General features: G+C 39.3%; 3 protein-coding genes across 5 annotated transcripts; 2 read left to right on the top strand and 1 right to left on the bottom strand.

Moving 5' to 3' along the window:
* Positions 1 to 461: 461 nt before the first annotated feature.
* On the bottom strand, positions 462 to 5,661 carry LOC135643185 (homeobox-leucine zipper protein ROC2-like). Its single transcript, XM_065159863.1, has 12 exons — positions 5,429 to 5,661; positions 4,418 to 4,626; positions 4,198 to 4,315; positions 3,876 to 4,064; positions 3,373 to 3,801; positions 3,126 to 3,230; positions 2,648 to 2,842; positions 2,371 to 2,545; positions 2,026 to 2,291; positions 1,389 to 1,484; positions 889 to 1,288; positions 462 to 680 (listed from the first exon to the last, which is right to left on the bottom strand). The coding sequence occupies exons 1-11, from the start codon at positions 5,525 to 5,527 to the stop codon at positions 917 to 919; spliced, it is 2,253 nt and encodes a 750-aa protein (XP_065015935.1). The 5' UTR covers positions 5,528 to 5,661; the 3' UTR covers positions 462 to 680; positions 889 to 916.
* A 1,771-nt stretch (positions 5,662 to 7,432) lies between these two features.
* Positions 7,433 to 19,246, top strand: LOC135642227 (rab GTPase-activating protein 22-like). 2 transcript variants are annotated; one of them, XM_065158196.1, is made up of 11 exons: positions 7,433 to 7,772; positions 8,503 to 8,598; positions 10,210 to 10,313; positions 11,391 to 11,623; positions 12,107 to 12,229; positions 12,312 to 12,400; positions 14,272 to 14,377; positions 14,823 to 14,920; positions 16,082 to 16,342; positions 17,131 to 17,214; positions 18,878 to 19,246. In XM_065158196.1, exons 1-11 carry the CDS (start codon positions 7,677 to 7,679, stop codon positions 18,887 to 18,889), a joined length of 1,302 nt encoding a protein of 433 aa, XP_065014268.1. In that variant the 5' UTR covers positions 7,433 to 7,676; the 3' UTR covers positions 18,890 to 19,246. The 2 variants fall into 2 exon arrangements, with proteins under 2 accessions (XP_065014268.1, XP_065014269.1); XM_065158197.1 differs by lacking the exon at positions 17,131 to 17,214.
* Positions 19,247 to 20,441: 1,195 nt separating this feature from the next.
* LOC135643062 (protein translation factor SUI1 homolog) lies at positions 20,442 to 22,668 on the top strand. 2 transcript variants are annotated; one of them, XM_065159609.1, is made up of 5 exons: positions 20,442 to 20,576; positions 21,695 to 21,798; positions 21,947 to 22,152; positions 22,276 to 22,329; positions 22,455 to 22,668. In XM_065159609.1, exons 2-5 carry the CDS (start codon positions 21,762 to 21,764, stop codon positions 22,497 to 22,499), a joined length of 342 nt encoding a protein of 113 aa, XP_065015681.1. In that variant the 5' UTR covers positions 20,442 to 20,576; positions 21,695 to 21,761; the 3' UTR covers positions 22,500 to 22,668. The 2 variants fall into 2 exon arrangements, with proteins under 2 accessions (XP_065015681.1, XP_065015682.1); XM_065159610.1 differs by having other exon boundaries at positions 20,455 to 20,593.
* Positions 22,669 to 22,751: the final 83 nt, after the last annotated feature.

Below are 22,751 nucleotides of genomic sequence, written 5' to 3'. Positions count from 1 at the left end.
GATTTTTCTACCCAAGGGTGGCGTCCTTCTTGGCACGGAGGCCGTTCTATTGATATAACAAAGAAAGAAAAAGCAATAATTCTCACAAAATATTAATCATTCGATTAGATTGTTCTAACGTGCAAACAGTTATGGATCACTGTTCATAACAACTATGGATCGTTGAAGGGGGGCTCTCTACACACTAACTCAATCATATAGTTTACACTGTTATCTCCTTTCCTTTGCTAACTTAAGTATCAGAAGGACTGTGTCGGCGTATCATGCAGGATCATCGGTTACTCGAAGAAACCCAGACGATCAACCCCTACGGAAGAACTTTGCAACCAGGAAGATCCCAATCTGTCTACCTGGCCATCTCGAACTAGGACCTCACTAACAGAACAAATGCTGCATAATAAACACAGGGTGCTTCATCCCCACCATCATGAACAACATGTTAAGGTCAACAACAAGAAGAATAACAGTGGAAGAAGATTGCTCGGATTAGAAAAATATCCTCAACTCATGCTGAAAATGAAAAAGGACTGTTCCGGTTGTTAACATACATACGGTAACCATCTAATTATCATTATCATGGACTACTGTTCTGAAAACCAAAGGACGACCGCATGGCTTGAAGAGTGGAAAATGCATCTTTGATCTTTGAAGTCCCAGTCCCAGTCCCAGTGGTTCTCCTCCTGCAAGGTGAAGGGAAAATGAATCGAGTTAGAGAGCAAGCAAGCATTCAAAAAACGATTCCAGAATCATAGACCTGAAACATCAATTCCATTCAGTTCTTGATTATTAAAGCCAATCAGAAATCTCTGATGATGATGATGATGATGATTTGATCTTCCTAGTATCGGAGGCAGGCAAACTTCCACTTCGGAAGGAAGATCGACTTACGATGAAGGATCCTCTTTTTCCTCCTGCGTCAGCGAACACTGTTGCCCGATAGAATGGTTCTGATTCTGTCACAGGTGCAGGATAGAAGACCGTCGACTGTCGCTATAAACCCACGGGATATCTTGGAACCGGGACCCGAGAATACTAGGATCTGAAAAGCCACGGTCAGAAGGGAACCCCCCCCCAAGTCAGTCTCCCCATCATGGTCGACCGCGGAAGAAGGCCTATCGGGGAGTATGGCGAAGCCCGAAGGCAGCAGCGCTACGTGGTTGGGGTCTCCACCACTGAGGACCGCAGCGATGGCAGCAGCATCGACAGGAGCATAAATCACGTACGAGCAAGTTGGGTCGGAGCAGCTCTCTTGAAGTATCATCATGTTGGTGGTCTCTTCTTCAGGGAGCTACCATTCATTCATTGATCAGCATGCATTTTTATCAGCTCAAGAAGGCATTCGAGTAGAAAATGTAGAAAGAGTAAAAAAGGAACAACAAAAGACTTACTCCGACGGTGTATATGGAGACACAATTGCCTCCTTGTTGGCCATTGGCTATACAAGCTGCTTCATGAATCATGCCTCCTTTCAATAGAATATCCCACTGTTTCATACGACAATAAAACGCAAGAAAAATTACAAATATCTATCTATGTGATTGATGTACACATCTTCTATCCAACCACCTACTGGATGCCAGCATGTCATGCATGAGAGAGAGAGAGAGAGAGAGAGAGAGATCAATTGATCTTGAATGTAATTATGTATGGGTACACTACAGAATCGAAATCAGAACGACCGGATGAAGGGGTACATCTTCTTCCAAACAAGTTTGTGTTGTCAGAAATAGTTTAAGAAACTAAGTTGGCTTTGCATCAGAAAGAAAGAAATCTCATGGTAATTTGCTAACGTCTAACATATACGTCACTGCTAATGCTGTCGTCCCTTGGAATAGCAAGTCATGTCATCGTGAACTGGCTCAGATTCTAACATGTAAATATAAAAAAGAGTTTGGAATGGCTGGCTATAACCACATGAAAACATAATCCAAGTGATTGATGTGTAGTTCAAAGGAAGAACAAAAGTAATTAATTCTTTTGGGGGGTGAGAATGAAAGAACGCACTATTTCTGGAACCCTGAATACCTCATTGCGTAAGGACTCACTCCGCAGGAGCTCAAAGACTCTCTTCGGGGTAATTGGCAACCAGATGGACGTGCTTGCATTCAGAACAACTCCGGGAGGCCTCCCTGGATCTCCATCGTTGTTTCTGCTTCTGATCCTAACATGATCTGCGACGGTCCCGGATATATTTGTCCAGTGGTGAGCCACAGACCCACTTACACCACTGCAAAAGCTCACCACCATCCTCTCAGCTAACTTGAGTATGTTCCTCGTTCCATCAGGATTTGCTACAAAAAAGAGAGATGTGAAAATAGAAAGCTGAACAAGGCGACGTATGAATTGACAGGGAAAGGAAAGGGTCATCACCGGCTATATCAGCACTGGAGCTGTTCGTGGCTAAGAGGCAAGCTAACCTCTCACATTGCCTCGTCATTGTTGATACCCATCTTTTAGCTCCGAATGCTAGACAGGAGTTCACCATCGACTTGAACATGTCATGAACACCACTGTCATCCACTTCGACATGTTCGATCCATACCACCTACATCGTAGTAGCGAGCATGACACATGAGATCAGATCTGGAAGAGAAAGAGTTTAACGGAACTTGCAAGGTGGAGATCGATGTTTTGTCGGCTCATTTACCTTGGAGTAATCATTTGGCAGTTGTTGTATTACGCAGCCCGACGGTCTTCTTCGGTACCGAGCCATCGGGTTGAGACGTACTTCCATAGAAACATCAACCACCACCCAGAGTCCGTCATGGCGTTTGCAGTATCTTAGAAACAAGCTCTCTCTGAGAGGAACGAGAGGGGTTGGAACTTGTAGTTCAGCAGCCATCTGAGAATGCACATAGCCAATGAACAAAATGGTGATGAAAATAGTAATGCTAAGAAGCGAACAATAGGGTTCTGCTATGTCAAATTTCTCGATAAAAGATCCTATTAATCAAATCAAATTCACCATTTATCAATGTATGTGAACTGACAACACCTGAACTAAGCTCGGAGCTCCCAGTGCCAATTAACTAGGTTAGCAGAGTGGTCTCTGTTGTAACAGGGCTATACCGATCGCAGAGACATATAGATGCACTCTACAGCGAGATCATGTAACGGAGCTATACCAATTGCAGAGTGCCGTCGTAGCCGCCCTCTCCTACTCCAGTCGCAAACATTTCCACGGTGGTCGCTCTTGTGACGATGCTGGAGAAGAACACACTCCATTTACTCTGCAGATCATCAAGAGGAACACAATCCACAATCCGGTCAATTCATGCAACTGCTGTAGAATTCCATGCAACTCGTAAGAGTTTCAGAAGAAGAACAACAACAACATCATCATCATCATCATCATCATCATGTGTTGCGTACCACATCCATTAGGATGTCAACTAATCTCCCGGTGTGCATGCGAACGACTGCGGTCTCGCGGCTTGCTTCGGTTCTCAAGCCTTCCATCTTTGGCCCGAGCCCTCCGGGAAATGCCCGAGCGTACTCTTCCTGGTTCAAGGTTTCACGGAAACCGTCGTAGCCCCAAGTCCATATAGGCTCGCCCAGCTGAGATATTGCGAGAAGCTCCTCCGCAGCGACTTGTGCTAATGCTAATGCCGTCCGTCTTCCCATCTCGGTTCGCCGATCGTGAGGCCTGAAAACAACCTCTCCGCCTCTGGAGCTGTCATTTAGTGTCATGTCTGGTTCTGGTTGGGCCCTAAAGCCTCCAACCATGGAAGACGAAGGCGTTTGGAAGGTCATCAGCTGCTGACCAGCGTACTTTGCGACTATCGCCGAGATCCTTCCGATCTGTTGCACCAAGAAGAAGGGCACGGAGTTATAGCAGCAGCCTTTCATCCTTGACGAGTAAGCCAAGTGCGTACCTCGTCCTGTAAACGAGCATTCTCGGCCTGCAGCTCTTGCTCGTCGATCGACATCTCACCGAGATGAGGAGGGCCACCGCAGTTGGGACAGCAGGCACCGGTCAGAGCCTCTTTGAGCCTTAAGTTCTCGGATAGCAGCCGGTCGTTCTCATCCTTGAGCCTTTGGTTTTCCTCCCGCTCACTCTGGTTCTGCATGCATGATGTGACAGAGTGTGTATGAATGAACAGAGGAAGCGATGTACGATGATATCTTATGTATGGCTTTCACATCAAAAGTCTTTTAGTAGGTGGGCACGCGCGGTAAGAGCAAGGCGAGGCAGACCTTTATTTGAGTTCTCTTGTTCTGGAACCAAAACTTCACTTGGAGAGGCTCCAATCCCAGCTCTCGGCCGAGCTCATTCCTCTGCCTGTCATCAGGGTGCGGGCACTCCTTGAAGAACCTAATGAATAGCAGAGCGTCCGTGTGGCGAACCATGTTAAAGCTCTCCGAAGGAACAGAAATAAAACAAAAAAGGTCGGGGGAGGAAGCAGATCGTTCTTACGCCTCCAGCCGTTGAATTTGATCCGGAGTATGCCTGTGGTGCCGCTTCCTCTTACCGCGGCTTCCATGATCTTGCAGCTCGTCCTCGGAAGCTCCCTCCGTGGGCTCACTTCCTGGCGTGTTAGCGAAGTCTTCATCGACGTCGGGAATCAGCTGATCCATCATCTGATCATCCAGGAGATCATCTTGCTCTTGATCCTCTAACATGAACTGCCACAAACAACAAACCTTAATCTTTGCTTAAAATTCTAGTATGCATGCATGCATGCATGCATGTCGATATGTAATTTTTCTTGATTTAGAGAGAAACTAAGAGGCAAATGGATCCCAAGGTTAACAGTGGATAAGAAGGAGAAATTAGTCAGAAGAGCATTACGAACAAATTAAGATCCTGCGACTAACATTAAGTTTTAGGGCAGGTCTCACCGATATCGTTTTCTCAATATAAATGTCAAAGAGACTAAGAACTGCCTTGCTACATGAACATTAGCAATATGGCTGAGAAACCGTAGCACACGGATGAAGAGGAATGAGTCGTTGTCTCTCACATCAGAACATGGACAGAGAATGGTATGGATGGAGAGAGAGACAGAGAGACAGGGAATGTAATCTTAATCGAGCATAAGATAAACATCTGCGAAGAAAGAGCGAAAAGAAAATGTAAGAGCTCAACCTTGTTCCATTTCCCTAAACTCCACAGCCTCTAGCTAGCGAAACTCTCTCAAACCCCTCATAACCAACCAGTAGCCACTCGCTACGGCCGCCATTGCTGGCTGCTATATAGGCTGCAAAGATCAACCCTCAAAGATAACAAGCTGCAATGCGATGGAGAGCGCGAATCAGAGGGGCAGGTAGCTTTGCGAAGCGGGTGCATGCACCCACGACTTTGTTCTCACTCGATGCCACCTTCTCTCAGAACATGTACCCTCATGGCATCGTTGCACTAAAGTCCAAAGAAAGATAGAGAAAAATATAACGGCTTATCTTTGAGTATCTAGTGTAGCTTACAGACCTGACCAAGTGCCAAAGCTGGGAAGGCACCCTCATACCCTCTCCTAGAAACCGGTGATGATTCCATCTGGTTGCCGGGATCATTATTCTTTCTCAGCATATTGTTCCGATCGAAACCTAGCTTGGATGCTGCAGGGAGAAGTCGCGAGACAAAAATTCCATCCGTTTAAGAATGCATCAGTGGCGGCTTCCAAGTGTTTCTGAGGAGAGGGGAGAGCGCTCCTAAATCTCTCTATCTCTCATTTCTTGACTCGTGCAGTATTGTTTGGAAACGGAAACTGGAATCTTAAGAGGAGGGAGACTGCCGCGAGGAGGAAGGAGGAAGGAGGAAGGGGAGGAAAAAGGGAGCGGTGGGCGGAGGAGTTATTGCGGAAGGTATAGCGGGTGCAATTGCATTTATTGATAGCCTACTCGCTGCTGCTGTTGCTGCTGCTGCTGCTGCTGCTGTTCGAGTGGAAGAAGAGAAGCTTGTCGACACTGGTCAAGCCATAAATGAAATGGACCGGCCAAGATCACAAAATCCCATAAAAAATATATATATGTAATATAAAATTAAACTCGGTACCTTAGGAGAATATATCATCAAAGCCTTGTTGCAAGTCCAATGAATACAAAGATATGCTGAAAACATTATTATTTATTTATTAAATAAGTTATCAAAAGACATATAATTTGCATGATGCAATCAATAGTAAGATGATGAAAGAAGTTGGATGGAGGAGGCAGGCAAAATATTCTAAATATCTAAATTCCATTTATCAAACGTCGGAGACTCGAGAGATGATGACATTACAAAATTCCTGAGCGATGGACGTTGGTACTACAGGGGAAAGAAAATAATCGAATCCAGTTTCAGTTGAATGAAGATCCAGAAAAGGAATTCTCCCAAAACAAAAAGAGAGAGAGAGAGAGAGAGAGAGAGAGAGAGAGACGGTGTCGGATCCCCCATAGCATTTACTGCATGAGGCACACATCACATGCAGCACTGGCACAATGCCTGGTCTGTGCATGTTTATGGTACAACCACTCCTACAAAATGTGCAATCTTGAATGATACCATCCTCAGAGAAAATGCCGCAAAAAAAAAGAAAAAAGAAAAAAAAATCATCAGCTGAAGAAGCTCAATCTCATGGTGTGTTGTTGTTCTTCACTTGCCTCGCTCGCCTTCGCTCATCGATCCACTCTTTCCTCATTAATCACCGATAGCATGCGATTGCCACGTCGTCGTGTCCCTCTTGGCCATTACTGCATTCCCTTCTCTCTTCCTTCTTCTGTTCCCATATTTGAGGGGAATTTAATTCGGACACATCGACCAAAGGATCGGTTTGTCCATACAACAACAACAACAACAACAACAACAACAAACTTGGTAGGAGGATGCTCGTATAACTTCAAGCATTCAGCGTATGTTCCCATATAAATTCGCTTACTTGTTTAATTTAATTACCTTGTGAAACTCGATCCTCCTCTGTAATTTGTATTGAAATTTCCTCTTTGACATCCATAATTGGGTCTATCCTTTTGCTAATTATTATTTTGTCTCCATATTCCAATACATTCCTACAAACTATCGTATATCTACTCGACCTCTATTTGTCAGCGGGCACGACGTGTCATCATCCGAAGCGTCCAATTCCACCACCATTCGATGGAGACCATCGATCGCAACATGCATCATCCAAAGCTCCAACACGCCCACGTAGAGAGGCATATGAGAGAGAAATAATAATAATAATAATAATAATAATAATAATAATAATAATAATAATAATAATAATAATAATAATAATAATAATAATAATAATAGTAATGCTATAAAGGGAGCAAGACTCGGCAAGCCGGGGACGACACCAGGGACCGAGTCGGGCGGCGTGGGAACTGCTCGGTCCTGCCGGCCTCCCTCTCTCTCTCTCTGTCTTAATCCCTTCCAAATCCTTATATTTAGCTTCTTAATCACTTAAATTAGCCCCAGTCTCTTCGCCGAGCCATCTACGAGTCTGACTGCCCCCGCCCCGCCCCGCCCCCACCCTCCCTCCAAAGGCCAGGGAGGTGTTGCCCTCTCCGTATCAATCTCTTTCTTTCTTCCCACCGCTCGACCTGGGTCCATTCGTCCCTGCGGTGAGTAGAGTTTGATCGGGTGGGGGGATCGAGGGGGTTCAGCTCGAGTGTGGTGGGCGGGGGTCACCGGTTCTTACCCAAGGATTTGTAGGTCTTTTGGGGGATTCGGTGTTTGAATTCGTTGGGGAAAGATGATGATGTGGAAAGATAGCGGCGTTCCGGCGGATTCTTTCTACGAGGCTCGGTCCGAGTCCGCCGAGGGACCCAAGAGCAAGTTCAAGATTAAGGTCAGTTTTGGCCCTTCTTTCCTTTGGGTCTCTTTGATTTTAATTCTTGCTCAGATCCTCTTCGTCTATCTTTTCTGGGGTCGCCTGTCCCCAACGGAATCACGATGTTTTGGCGTCTCCAGAGGGCAATTATATTTAGCAACGCACGTCTGCATGCTTAAGTGCTCCATGTCTTTGTAATTAAAGAAAGACATTTGGACAGTCGGTTCATCCGCGTCCGTAGGCGTTGATGAAATATGTGTGAAACACAGTCTGGAGATTTTACTTTGGCCTAGTAAATACTTAACTTCACTCCATCATGAAAATTTTATATACTAAGCCATGTCGAAGACACAAAAAAAGTTCTGGTGTTCTCAGAACTTGGTAAGGGAAATCATTTTGGCCTTCTTTCTAATTTTCTCTTCGCAAACCAGGAGGGCAGGGCTCTCGAAGCGTGTCTCCTTTTAATAAGTCATCTTAGTCTGGCGGGAAGGTAATGTGCGAATCATATCGGCAGCAGAATGCAGTTGTCTGAGAAATGATTTCGCATGGGCTTTGTTTTTCAAATAAAATGCAGCTTGTTATCATGAATAGCCATTCGAGTTTCATTAGGATTATCCTAACTCTCCATGTCAAAAGTGTCCCACATATTTTCCTCCCAGAAAGTTTGTTCTCATCTGTTCATGGAGTCTGCAAACAAATGTTACACATATTTCCCTCAAGAAAAGTTTGTTTTGATTTGTTCATGTAGGCTGGAAAGACTCTGAGCGCACGAAGATGGCATGCTGCATTTAGTCCGGATGGTCACTTGGACATTGCTTCAGTTCTCAGTCGGATACAGCGAGGGGTACTCTAACATTTAACAACTTCTTTTGCCTGTATATATACATTCATACTATGGTGCTCCAGTGTTAGTGTGAAGCATAAGGAATAAGAAAAATTATCTTCTTCTTTCTTATTTCAAGCATTGATGCCTTCTTCATGACCGTTTTGCCATGCCATCACAGTACATGCTCTTGTAACCCGCTATACTTTAAGGATCATTCATCCCACGTTATGTTGTTAAGTGAAACTTCAGCACATTAGATGCGGGCACTTTTGATTTTATTACTCAGCTGGTAATGGTAGAGTATGCCTTCTGGAGAATGATACTGTTTGGTGTCTAGTATTGATAACCATCTGAGAGCAATATTGGATGTCTTCGGTAACTTAGATATGGTACAGGATGCAATCTCAAAGTTATTCAAGATTTATAAAGAATATGATTTCTGCAATATCAATATATATTTTGTTTTTGCAGTGGTTTACTAGTGTCATAGCCATAGCCTTTCTGATGCTGATAACAAAAGCATATTATTGAAAATTTGCATATTCTGAGGTCTGCAAGTGATTATAGGATCTTACTTTATGAGAGAAATGACTGAGCAACCTGCTCTTTTAATCAAGTAAATGATTCTTCCAAAAAAAAATATATATATTGTCATCTACGATCACATAGTACCTATCTTTTGAATGATAAGTACAAGTGTTATTCCTTTGAGATAACACCTTTGATACGTTTGAGATAGCCTTGAAGTTGATGCACAGTAAATTTATGAGGATTGGGAGGGGATGGCACGCAAAGAGATTATCTAGGAGACATGTTACGTTAACAGTACAATTTTTCAGCTGGTTAGGATGGTTGCATCAGGCACCTGAGCAACAACTGTCATGTATGATTAACATACCACTATTCTGAAAATACAGGTGGCACAAACAGTGAGGAAAAGAGAGGAGAAAGGTGAGAAGAAGAGGATATTATTGTATCCTTAGAACTACTAAGAGGCCCATCTTATTATTGTGTTCCTTCAACATTTCCTAAATCGAACTAACCCCACATGACAGATATGCTAATGGTTTGAATGGCTTTGAATTTTGAAAAGTTTATTTGTAGTCTACGTTAATGCTTCCAGCTTACAGGGTTATATAATTTCATTTTTTCTTATTGATCTTTTAATTGGTATAATAAGATAAATCACTTGCCTCTCTTCTGTTACCGAAGACCGTGTTGCTAGCATGCACCAACCAGTCTACTGACTCCCAAAAGCCAAACTGCAATACACAACCAGTTTAAAACCAGCTTGATATTTGGCTAAGTCACCCGAAATAGAAGCCAGTATGTCTGCCCTGGTCTTCATGATCAACTTGACCTTGCATTGATAATATTTATCTTGCCATTATTTACACTTCAACATGAAGACGTCCTCTAATAAAAAAATGGTGCAATCAAATCATGAAGTTAATTTAGTTGGATAATATGGTTTTGTCTTTGACTTGTACTTATCTGTTTTGTTGATATCTGGGATCAATTTGCATGATCACTCTAACTAAAATTGATGATATTTTGTGATACAAATACTTTAGTATCATTGGTATTGCTGAATTTTAATACCTCTGTTTAAAAATCTTCCTGAATTAGGGTGTTCATCCTTCAATACGTGGAGAGGTCTGGGAGTTTTTACTTGGGTGCTTTGATCCTAAAAGCACCTTTGAGGAGCGAGAGCAGCAGAGAGAACATCGGAGGTAGTACCAGTACTTAACTATAACTAATTAGTAACAGAAGATAGGGACAATCTGTTTTATTATACATGTGGCATATTACACATATTTTACAGGTTCTTTAGTTGAGCTAGCATTCTTTTTAATATTTGGACGTCCATTTTTCCCATAAATATCTACTAAGGCTTATTTATTATTTCTTATTGCAATTTGTTTTACAGACAATGGTTTATGCCTCAACTTATCTTGTTAAGCATAGAATAACATCAATAGACTATGAACTGCCATTTCTTGGTTTCATTGACTATATAGACTTCACCTCTGCACTGTTTGAACTAATATTACAAAATTGGCATTATTCTGGATAAATTATGTCATCAGATCATTATTCTAGCACCTGACAATCAATTATGTACATTGCAAGCATTTTTAAGTGGTCACTTACTTTACTCATACCTCATTGATTAGTGGAACCATTTATCGTCTTTCTCATTGATTAGTGGAACAATTTATCGTCTTGATGTTTGTAGACATTGAAACATTTCGAATAGCAAGTGGTGCCAAAAAATGATATATGTCCACCATATGTTTGTAATATTGTATGGTTTCCGCTCGTGTTCAGGCTTCTCCTTGGCTTGAGCACTACTAAGGATTAAAATGCTCATCTTAATTATTTCAATTGTTGCTCATCTTAAAAATGACACTTTTTCATGCTTGAAATGGCAGCAGCCTAGTCCAATGGGGTAAGGGCATCAACCTTGATTTTGTGATTTGATGGTTTGTCCAAAATTCTTAAACAAGTCTTGTTTCTGTTTTGGACCCTGTGAAAGTTTTTCATGGTGAACTTTCTGGCTTTTCTTTTTGTAAGGACATAACACTTGTAAATTGTAGTACAGAAACTTTTTGTTATGTGGCTAAAGAAATGCTTAAAAATCAGTAACCAGAAGCAAGAACATAATAGCTGCAGCTTGCCTGCATTCTGATAAATGGCTAGTACATTCCATTGGTTGAATGCCAACTCCATGCTGACATGTTGGTGTTCATTGCACTAAATTCCAATTTAAATTTAGTTTGGCTTAATATATTTCATTCGTCATGCAGGGTGCAATATGCAAGATGGAAGGATTTGTGTCAGGCGTTGGATTCTCATGTTGGCAGTGGAAGAATCATTACAGCTCCAGTAATAACCGAGGATGGTCAACCTATTCAAGACCCTTTAGTCCTCCTGGAAGCCAATCCGGATCAATCCAAAGGACAAGCTAATGGTGGTTCTGAAGCAGAGCCTTACCTGGATAAGCAAGTGATCGAATGGAAGCTCACACTACACCAAATTGGTATGCACCTATATTTGGTTTGCCACTGTTTTGTATTTTAGATTTTATGTCATGTTTTATATCATGCTATATAATTCTTTACACAAAATTGGTGCCATCGTATCTTCCTTTCTTGGGCCTGTTACACCTTTTACGATGTTGGTTTACTGTACACCTCACCGCTGGCTATTGCACTGGTATGTTATAATCTCATCTTGAAACAATGTTGATAGAAATCCAGGTGTGCTTCCTTCTCTAGACATTATCTATTGATCAATTGATCTTTCTGCCGCCCCCCACCAAACCCCCCCCCCCAAAAAAAAAACAGAACAAACAAAAAAGAAGGGCCTATAGAATTTAACCAAACCTCTGATAAGATGTTCTACATATTATTTAAGAAATTTATTCTAGAACCATTTCATCAATGAAACTATAAAAACTTCTGTTTAATTGACCTTTTAATCATAAACCAACATGATGGCCATAAATTTCTACTTGTTACAGGTCTTGATGTGCTTCGGACAGACAGAACTCTGGTCTTCTATGAGAAGAAAGAAAATCTTTCAAAGCTCTGGGATATCCTAGCTGTTTATGCCTGGATTGACAAAGACGTTGGCTATTGTCAAGGTGATAACACATTTAAGATTTAACAACATAATTTTTTAATACTGTGCACATCCGCCAACGTAACTTGCAAACTTAATATCAGGAATGAGTGATCTTTGCTCCCCACTGATAATTCTTCTTGAAGATGAAGCAGATGCATTTTGGTGCTTTGAACGTTTGATGCGCAAACTGGTATAATTTTTGTTGCCACCTTGCTTTTAATTTATCAGTTTTTGAATAATGCTTCAGTTTTTTGGAGCATTGTTGGTGAACGCATGTATCTCCCAAGTATTATTGCACTGGCCTTGAAGGATATATTATAGTATCTAGATCCTGTTGTCTCTCTTTGTAAAATATGCTCAAGTGCAAGATTGGAAGTTAGATGAACAGATATCTAGATTGAAATACATTTACTGGGAATAGGTGCTGTTTCTGAAACACCATTGTTTTTTCTTTGTATATGATACATGTTAAGTATAATGACTCGTCTTAGGTTGTGACTTGTAAACACACAAGTTCTTGTGTCTATCATGATTCTTTTCTAATTCCTCAAGTTTAAAACTCTGTGTCTTTAAGCATTAATGGATTTTTTGCATGTGGTTTTCTGTCTTTACACTCCATCTGTTCCAGGACTTTTCCATGTCCTTCCTCTATCAGATGCTTATATAGAATTCTTCCAGTTGACTTTTTATTATATGGTTCTAAGCATGCTTTCATGCCATAGAAGCAATTTATTCTTCAGGTTTTTTGCAACAAATCTAGATGTCTGAAAGTCCCAATAACTTTTTAACACATTGCAAATGTACTAGTGATATGATGAATCAATTTCTATAGATATATTTACAAATCTGCCTCGTTTTACTTTTTAGAGTTTAGTGATCTAAGTGGCTTATTTGCAATTCCTAAGCTTCTAATTTTTGCACATTAGTACCTTTATTGTACTGTAAGGCATACTGATCTTGGCAGATTTCTCTTTCTAAAGTTCACAATGGTTCTTCAGCATGGCTGTCATTAGAATTTTACACCCATGTTCTTGTACTGAAGGTTCGTGTTATTTGCAAGTTGACCAACAAGTTAGAACTCCAGCTTCCAAACAAAACAAAGTACTATATATACTGAATGTTAAGAAGGAATCGTATCTCTTAAAGAATTTTTGTTCACTTTTCATCTTCAGTATCTTTATTGTTGACGACAATTAAATAAAAGCATAATTGAACTCTGTCTGGCCTCTAGGCCTATTAACTGAATGACTTGTAGGCCTACAACCAGGTGACTAAAGAACGGTTAAGCCAGTAGTAGAGCCATCTAACTCTATAGACCAGCACAAGTGTCTGTTACTTCCAAGTGGATCTATTGAAAATGTCACATGGACTATCTTCCACCATAACTAGCAATTATTTATGAATATCGCAAGGAAAAGGTAAAGCCTCAAGATAATATGATGGTACAATTGCCATAAATTGGTACAAATTGCAATATCCATTCCAAGAAATTTAAAAGGATCTAAAGCATTTGTCATGCTAACTTTCTTCAATGTTGTGATGTTGAGTTCAAATAAAATGATTCATTCTGCGATCAACAGGATGTCCACACTATAAATATATGCCAGTTGGTGCACTTGGAACTCATCAGATGATAACATAGTGATCCTTTTTAGATATAATATTTGACTTGGAAAAGGTTTAACATTAGGTGTTTATGTTTGATAACACTGCACTTTAGGCTTTAGAAAGCAAGTAACCACTCCAACAATTGATCACAAATAAATTCATAGATTGTCAGATTTTTTATACAGTAAATCCTTTTCTCGCCATTTTATGGTTTTGAAGGTCCTAGACTATGTTATCTTTTTAGTGGTGTGTAACTCTCTGCCTTCATTTATTTTCTTCTAGATGTATCTAGCTTATGGTCATTACCACATAAAAGGATCTGCTGCATATTTGAGTTGAAATATTCTAGAACTAAACTACTTTTGTACTAAATTAAAATGCTTCTGATAGGAGTTTTCTTTGATAATATTGTTAACTTGTCTTTTAATCACTTTGTCATGTGAAATTTTAAAGCGAGGAAATTTCAGATGCACTGAGAGATCTGTTGGTGTGGAGAATCAACTACAAAGTCTAGCATCAATAACACAAGTTCTGGACCCAAAGCTTCATCAACACCTAGGTATATGACATGAGATAAACTAGTGCACAGTTACATTCAGAATATATCATGTGTCTCAAAGATACAAATATAAAAGTATATATTTGCCATTTCTTTTATAGATTCTCTCATCTAAGTATCTTATCATCATAAGCAGTAAATGTTTTTTCATATGTTGTATGTTCGACAATATCAATGAGGAAGTGTTTGATAAACAATTGTCCAGAAAATTTGAAATGTTAATGTGAAATATTAAACCAAAGGCGGTGTTTGTTTAATTTATAAACAGTTGACACTAAAATGACATCATTGGAGTGTACATTTCTTTTTCTTTTTCGTCTCTAAGGATGATTTTTGTCAATTGTATGGTTGATCCTATAGATATAGTGTTTTAATTGTCTCACTATCACTACTCTTTCCTCATCAATAGAGGTGCTAATGCTGTTTCCGTGTATTTTCTGAACAGAAACACTTGGTGGAGGTGATTACCTCTTTGCGGTTCGCATGTTTATGGTATTGTTCCGCCGAGAATTATCCTTTGGAGATTCTTTGTATCTTTGGGAGGTACTGAACATTATAAATAAACATCAATGAACAGTATTCTCATGTGGGCCTATATGGTTCATAATTCCAATCATTGTTGCCAAAATGCTTTTTATACTCCTTGTGTTTCATAAATGGTACAAGTCAAGCTCATTCGATTAAAACACATCTGTGTGTACATGGAGCATCTTTGTCTTTTATCTAGAAGCAAAAGTCAATCTCTCTGCTAGATTCTACTTCATTTTAGTTCTTATCCAATTGTATTCCCATGTTAAGCAACTATTGCATAGTTAAGAGGTACCTATATTTGGAGCAGTTACACAGTTATTTATTTATAAAATTTTGTTGACCGATGAACACTGATTTTTCACCATTTTGTAACTTCCATTGAGATGCTTTCCTTATGCTACATGATTGTTTTATGTGAACAAACATATTACAAAGAATGAATTATCCTAAACCAATAAATTTTAATGGGATGATCTACTCAACAAGTCTGAAATTTTCAGATCAAAGTTACTAATAGTAGCTTCTCAAGTTTATATATAAAGTTCCTTGTGATAGTCTTCCATCACCCTTGTTGTTCATACCTCAGTAGTTATATTGCCTTCATTAATACCTTTGACATCAATTAACCATAGAACATTACGTTGCACAGAGAATACTATATAATTACTGTGATACAATGTTGTGACTATCAATAAACTTAAGAAAAAGGTGGCCCAATGCACAAGGTTCCTGACTTAAAGAAATGACAGCCTAGTGCATGAGACACCCACCGATTGTGGGGTTTGGTGAAGATTAATGTACAGTCTTACCCCTATGCATATAGAGGGATGGAGTTTGGGGAGAGTTTAGCATTACTCTTATAAATGAAGAAGTTATTAGATAAGTCAAATTTAATTGATTAAGTCATAGAGGAATAACCTCACTGTTCCACCAAGCCGCACATTATTGCTATCTAGATAAACTACTAATCTGGTAACTTGCATGGAACATATTTGCCACATAGTTTAAAGCATATGCTCAAGTTATTAGGAATAGTCATCAAGGAGATATGTTTACTTTCTTGTTATTCTCTTTTTCCCATGTAGGACTGTTGGGGTATCACACATTTGTTACATGTTTTATGGTATCTATGTGTTGTGCAGTCTCATAACTTATATGTAAATTTTTATACAGATGATGTGGGCTCTAGAATATTACCCTGATATGTTCGCCATGTATGAAGAGCCAGAGCTTCTCACTGAAAAGAATGATGTGTCTAAAGGGAAAGTTAAGTCAATACGCCAATTTGGGAAATTTGAAAGGGAGAATCTCAAGAACGGAACTAAAACTTCTGAAGCCCCTTTGCCAATCACAGTTTTTCTTGTTGCCAGTGTTCTCAAAGAAAAAAGTGCAAGGCTAATTCAGGAAGCACGTGGTTTGGATGATGTCGTTAAGGTAAGGAATTACCTATTTCTCTTTATATCCGTTAGTTGTTTAGAATTAATGATCACATCTAAGCGTTATCCAAATTATTTATCTGGATAGCAAAACCATGCAATTCTTCCCTAGTTTCAAAAGTAAATCACAACCTTTTTGTCTAATCTGCAGTCTGCAAAAAGATATGCTTTTAAATATTTCAAATAGGCTATCTTTTCCCAATTATCCAAACAGTTTCAGTATTCACATTCATTAATGAACTTATATTTAACTAAATTTAGTTAGACATTGCAACCACCCATTCTTTGATAACAACAGATATATACATGGGTGAAGCTATTTTAGTATGTGTATACTTAGTACATAGGTTTCTCTTTAGTGGTTGCCATATACTTCCAAAATTACAGAAAATTGCAATGCGAATATCTGCAAGTGTAAATCGAGGACACGGAATGTTATGAAACTAAATCCATAACTAAGTAAATTGATCAATAACTAGTGATCTTGAATATGGTGCATAACTTTGAGTTGAATACCAAATTAGATGAAGAGATGGAAATGTGGAAGATAGAAGACAAAATACTGTAAATTGGAAAATCCATAACAACTCCTATGAACATAAAAAATGGGATATGAATGAGGGATTGATATAGTAACTAACAACTAGATCAAATTAAGTACTATGTCTTGTTCATTAAGGTGCTCCATACATTTTAGGTGTTGCAAGCCCATTCAATTGTTAGGAGAGAAAAGTTTGTCACATCAGTTTACATTTAGCACTCTCTAAATGATGTTTGTTTGATCAGATTTTAAACGAGACAAATGGAGATTTAGATGCAAAAAAAACGTGCAGTCATGCAATTAGGCTTCACAAGAAATATTTGAAAATGGTACGCATCTCTTTCAAAAAGATTATATTGTGTTTATTTGGTCTTCTTAAATTTATTTGTTCATTTTTTTGTTTAATAGTGATAGTAGATTGCGGAATATTCCCAAGAAGCATGTTCCACCTTATATTGATTTCTCATGTAATATACGCTAGACCTGGCAATAACAATCAAATGCTGGTCTAGAACCTAAGAGTGAAAAATTAAGCGGGTTAATACTTTAGATGACTGGTAATTGTAAAAATATAAAGATAACACTATCAGCAATTTTTTGGGGGGAAGATAGAATTACTACTTATGATGATATTCTTTTGATGTTATTCAGTATGGTTCACAATAGCTAATATTCGCTACATCCAGCATGATTTCATCTGATAATTTGGCAGCCTCCACTGATTATTTTTATAGGATTGATGCTTTTCAACATCATCGTTCTCTATAATATTTATCCTGTAATGTTCTATACTTGTTAGGTGTTTGTTTTGTTTTATTTCCGGTTAATAATGATGAATAGATTTTTCCATAATAAAATATTTTTTAACCTTTTTAAGAAATTTTTTTTATCTTTGTATTGGATATTTCTTGTTTTATCTGAGTACTTTGGACAAACTTGTGCATTATGTATCTTTGCAAATTATGCCCAAAGTAGAAAAATAAGTCCAACCAAGCTAAAGGCAACATCTTTGTGCTGCCACATTCTGGTTAATGAACACATAAAAGACTCACTAAGATTATCTAAAGTATCAGTTTTTCTACTTCAACTAATAATAATAATAATGATAATGATATACCTCCTCTCATTTATGTAAATATGTGTTGATTATATATGTTCCCATCAAAGGCATATTGTCATGTGGACCTACATGAGCTCTTAACGGAACCATCCTGGGTCAGGATTTGATTATGTTTGAGGTGCTGATCCCAAAATGACTGATCCTGAAATGATACGAAAGGTTTCTTGCAAATGTTAGTCTTGTATGGTCATTTGTTGTTATTCAGGAATCTTTGCTTTCGACCCCACACCTAGCACTCTTTTGAAATCCTTCTTCCTTTTCTATGATTTACCTTTATGAGTCCTAATCTTACAACCACTAGGGTATTTCTGCCATTTACTTGGAATCTAGAATATTCTTATAGGTGATATGCAATAACTTGAAATATTTCTGGATATCAGCTTGTTGGAGAGGCCAATATAAGCAAACTAAACAATGACATTCATTTCAAAATTTTCTAGATTTTTTTGATACCTCATCATTTTTGAAGTACAATTACTCCTCTTTGATACATTTAGCTATTATTATGAGTTTTAAACTGAGAATGCTTTAAGAATTAATTTACACATGGGTGTATCAAGCCTGAAGTACCAGCCTATAAAATTCCCCATTGTGATGCCTTGCCAGACTCCTCTCCTGAAAACTTGGGTTTTGATGAGATCCTTCATTTCTTTGGTTGATATTTCCATGGCAATAATACTTTTGCTATCTTTGATTTGTTATCGAGTTAGATTGCAAATAGTTCTGCAATTTTCTTTTTACTTGTTAGCTTGGAAGTACAACTTCAAGTAGTGGCCTCCATGAAGTTCTAGTGTTGCTTTTATGAGTTGATGTGTATAAGATTGAGGTCTAGTGCAAGGTTATCATAATTAAGTAAATTTTCACAAATGCAGGCCAAGAAATAATAGCTTCTGATGTATATAATGTTCCATGGAGTGAGTTGATTCCTGGTGGCGGAATAATACAGCGTTTACTTGTTGAAGGATCTGCAAAGGGAGATACTTTCACTACTTGTCAAATTCTCTAAAGCCCTAGCTCATTGTTTTTCTATGAGCAGGTTCTCCTCCAGTATGTTGTAAGACTACTACTACTACATGTAAATCCTATTCATGCCTCATGTGCTCTTCATTGAAGCAAACCATTGCAACTGTATTATTTCTCAGCTGTTATTGCTTCAAAACCAGGAAATGATTGAGGATTGGTTCATTGTTACAAAGTCTATAAATAATTATAAATAAGTGATTCATGGCTGCATTTCTACATATATATATATATATCATCTTCGTTGTTAAGAGTAGTTGTTGTTGTTGTATTGGGGAGATTTTCTTTATATTGTGTGGTTGGAAACTTTGTTTTTTTGTCTTTCCACGATCATGTTGCTGATCGTTAATGATCTGTTGTTTGTTGCAAACTTTCTACAAGCAAAAGTCGGAAACTTGCTTTCTGAAAGAGATCATAAACCACAAATCCTTGAAGGATGTTAATCAGAACCTGGTAGAGATACAGGATTTTGATTCTTTCTTCCATCAATTGTGGGTTTGTGGACATGTATCAAGAACCTGGGATTTCTCTTGTCAGCTTCTCATCAGCATATAGAAATCCATGGAGTCGGCTTTGCACAGTTATCAGGCACGTCATTTGCTTTTGAGTCTCCAAATTAAATTGGCAATTTGCAATTAGCAGCATATCCAAAGATACAATTCATCATACTGCCCCCTTTGCTTAATTTGACATTATTAGAAATTGAGCTTCTAAATATCAGTAGTACACTTTTATAACCACAAACGTTCTTTTATAGCATCCAATATATAAAATTTCTTTGTTGAGCCATTCGAGTGCATTATTATTGCACAAAGTGATATGTTCAAAGTTCGAATGCATGTGTCATATTTTAGTAATAGAATTTTCTTTCATTTTTTTTAAATATTTTTATTGAGATCGATGTGGCTGTGCTCCTCAATTACAATTGCACTATTATAATGGTTCGGTTTAGCGGGGGTTGAGCTCAATCCCACCACACTTGGCTCAAAGGATGGATCTATTAGTGTTGCTGTGCGATCGCTGCGCCAACCTCACGCTCGACCGTGTGCCTCTGATTCCGTAAAACCCTAAAAAAAGGGGAGAAATAATAATAATAATAATAATAATAATAATAATAATAATAATACAGACAGAGAGAGAGAGAGAGAGAGAGAGAACATAGATCCGCGCCACGTAAGCGCGAACCCCGTGGGACCAAAGAACGATCGCAGCCGTCCGTATCGCGATAAGACCACGGTCGCACACCACCAGATCTCAAGTATTTGCTCACGCGATTCTTGTGCCATGGCGTTGCGTTACACCAGCATCGTCCATTTTGCTTTATGTTTCGTGAAGTCGTTGATGCCGAGGCCACCGTGGCGTCGAAAACATACGGTCGTCGACGAGGAGGCGGCGGCTCCCCCACCCCCACCCCCCTTCTCATCTTTATATTGTACCGTCGACTTCGGCTACTCTTTCGATATATAATAAAGGGGAGTGGTTTCAACACTCTTTTGTTCTGCTTTTGCGTGTGATCTCCGCGAGAGTCGTATTCCAGTCCGCTGCTGCAAGGTAAGAACACGAAAAAGGTCTGTTCTTTCTTCTTTCTTTTCTGGGTCAACACAAAAATTCTCCTCTTTCGTGCGTTTGATCGGTGATATGGGGGCATGAATTCGTGGCTTTCGTTTGGTGGTTTTACTTCTCTTTTGTTGATTTGTTCTGGTATTTCCTTTCTTGAATCTGCTGCCTGATAGGTGGAAATATATTGCTCGGGAATTTAGATTGTTCTGGGAAAACTGGCGGATTGTCCCAAGTAATTCTTTTCCCATGTGGATTATGACGGGCGTAGAAAGATCCAAGGACAAAGAGAAAGAGCTCGCGTTGACGCGAAATAGCCTGCTTTGTTTACTTCTTTAGATCATGTTTGGACTTGAATGGGGACGCCGAATGTTTAGATTTAGGAATGCTTCACGATTTAGAGTATCCGAGGGTTGACTTGAGGACAAAGCTATAGTTGTTACTTGGTTCTAAAACAGTAACAAGAAAGAGGAGAATACTTGCCCTGCCGTCTGTGGCACTTTAGATCTGGTATCGTCAATGCGGATGAAATGTGGATTGCAGAACTATGAAGAATATTTTTCTTATGCCTCCCTTTTTGTTATTTCTGGGCACTATTTTGCATCACTTCGAGCTTCAAAAAAAATTCTCCCTTTTAACTTGCTTCTGAAGTTCTTGAAAATTCAACCAAGATTGAGTGAGGCAATTGCAAAGTCTCTTCTTAATTGTATGCTGTCGATCGTTTCTTGATTGTGCACACACCAGAACTATATGCAAAGCGTCACTCTTAAGAACTTCCCTTGAGGAATTTGCACTAATTTTATCGCTGCCGTTGATTGACTTGTATATTGACTTGTTGATGTGTTCTATATCAAGATGCACATGGCTTATTGCCATGACCACAAAATCAAAGCAATTAGACTTGTAGTTGATGTCCTCTTTTGGCCGATATATGAAGTGGTGTTGTTTGTAGCGAAGTATCCATAGTGTTTTACAGCTTGTTCTCACTTGTACCAATGTGCCTTTGTACCGATAGCTGACCGAACAGTCTTTTTCTAAGGAAATGCAGTATTGCATTATTGTATCAAATTTGGACTGAATGTTGACAGTATCCGTATTTGCGTGGTTTTCAGATCTGGTCGTGGCTCTCGAAGCAAGTTAGCTTTTGTTTCGACGTTCCCTTCAACAGTTGCAGTGTTCATGTCTGATCTAGAAGCACAGATCCCATCTGCTTTTGGTATGTTCAGGAAGTTGTGTTATTGACAATTTGCACAACTATCCTCGGTTATGTGTCTGGAAGTTTTTCTACACCATAACTGCATGTGTAAATGAATGGATCCGTCTTGCAATGTGTCATCTTGGTTATTCCCTTTCTTTTTCTGTAGATCCTTTTGCTGATGCAAATGCTGATGACTCTGGTGCCGGCACAAAGGATTATGTGCATATCCGCATACAGCAGCGGAATGGCAGGAAGAGTCTGACCACAGTGCAAGGACTCAAGAAAGAGTTTAGCTATAACAAGATCTTGAAGGATCTGAAAAAGGAATTCTGCTGTAATGGTACTGTGGTTCAGGACCCAGAGCTGGGCCAGGTTATTGTTTTGCCGCCTTTGCTTGATGTGTCATAAGGCGGAAAGCTTATCGTCTAATCAGATATGCACTCATTGCTAGCAACCTCGATGGCCAATGCATTTATCTTTTTGTCGTTTTTATAGGTCATTCAACTTCAAGGTGATCAACGAAAGAATGCTTCAAATTTCTTAGTTCAGGTAATAGCCTTTTCCACGGTTCCTTAGTGTAGTCTTGGCCGTGATCGATAGATATCTAGGGGTGAACCTGAGTTAATTATGTTCCATTATATGTGGTGAATGACGATGCTGTCTTTACGGTGCAGGCTGGAATTGTGAAGAAGGAGCACATTAAAATTCATGGTTTCTAAGCAGTTGCGTATCGGGCTCAAGTAATTTAGCAGTAAGACATATATCATCTAGCTTGCCTCTGGTTGCATGGTTCCAGACACTTTGCTGTGGCTGTAGGAGAGCCCATTGCCGGATGGATACTCTCTTTAAACATATATTTATACAAAGGACATAGTGTGTGTTTAAATATCTTTGCCGTAACCTTGTTTCGATATCTTGGGAGTGATGTCGTTCAGTGTGGTTAGCACCTTTGCTTTGCATCTTGTTCCAGT

Source organism: Musa acuminata, chromosome BXJ3-7 (genome assembly GCF_036884655.1).
Source record: "Musa acuminata AAA Group cultivar baxijiao chromosome BXJ3-7, Cavendish_Baxijiao_AAA, whole genome shotgun sequence".
Classification (NCBI taxonomy): Eukaryota; Viridiplantae; Streptophyta; class Magnoliopsida; order Zingiberales; family Musaceae; genus Musa; species Musa acuminata.
The sequence above is the reverse complement of the archived record's forward strand: the minus strand, read 5'-3'. Positions and strand labels throughout refer to the sequence as shown.

What these genes read in the sequence shown, in the direction of transcription:
- LOC135643185 (XM_065159863.1), bottom strand. Translation starts at nt 5,527, where the DNA reads ATGCTGAGAAAGAATAATGATCCCGGCAACCAGATGGAATCATCACCG. An exon ending in CAGCTTTGGCACTTGGTCAG is followed by an intron (nt 4,627 to 5,428) that starts GTCTGTAAGCTA and finishes TGTTTGTGGCAG; the next exon opens with TTCATGTTAGAGGATCAAGA. An exon ending in TCTCCATATACACCGTCGGA is followed by an intron (nt 1,289 to 1,388) that starts GTAAGTCTTTTG and finishes AATGAATGGTAG; the next exon opens with CTCCCTGAAGAAGAGACCAC.
- LOC135642227 (XM_065158196.1), top strand. Translation starts at nt 7,677, where the DNA reads ATGATGATGTGGAAAGATAGCGGCGTTCCGGCGGATTCTTTCTACGAG. An exon ending in AACGTTTGATGCGCAAACTG is followed by an intron (nt 12,401 to 14,271) that starts GTATAATTTTTG and finishes GAAATTTTAAAG; the next exon opens with CGAGGAAATTTCAGATGCAC. An exon ending in ATTCTTTGTATCTTTGGGAG is followed by an intron (nt 14,921 to 16,081) that starts GTACTGAACATT and finishes ATTTTTATACAG; the next exon opens with ATGATGTGGGCTCTAGAATA.
- LOC135643062 (XM_065159609.1), top strand. Translation starts at nt 21,762, where the DNA reads ATGTCTGATCTAGAAGCACAGATCCCATCTGCTTTTG. An exon ending in ACAGATCCCATCTGCTTTTG is followed by an intron (nt 21,799 to 21,946) that starts GTATGTTCAGGA and finishes CTTTTTCTGTAG; the next exon opens with ATCCTTTTGCTGATGCAAAT. An exon ending in AGGACCCAGAGCTGGGCCAG is followed by an intron (nt 22,153 to 22,275) that starts GTTATTGTTTTG and finishes TCGTTTTTATAG; the next exon opens with GTCATTCAACTTCAAGGTGA.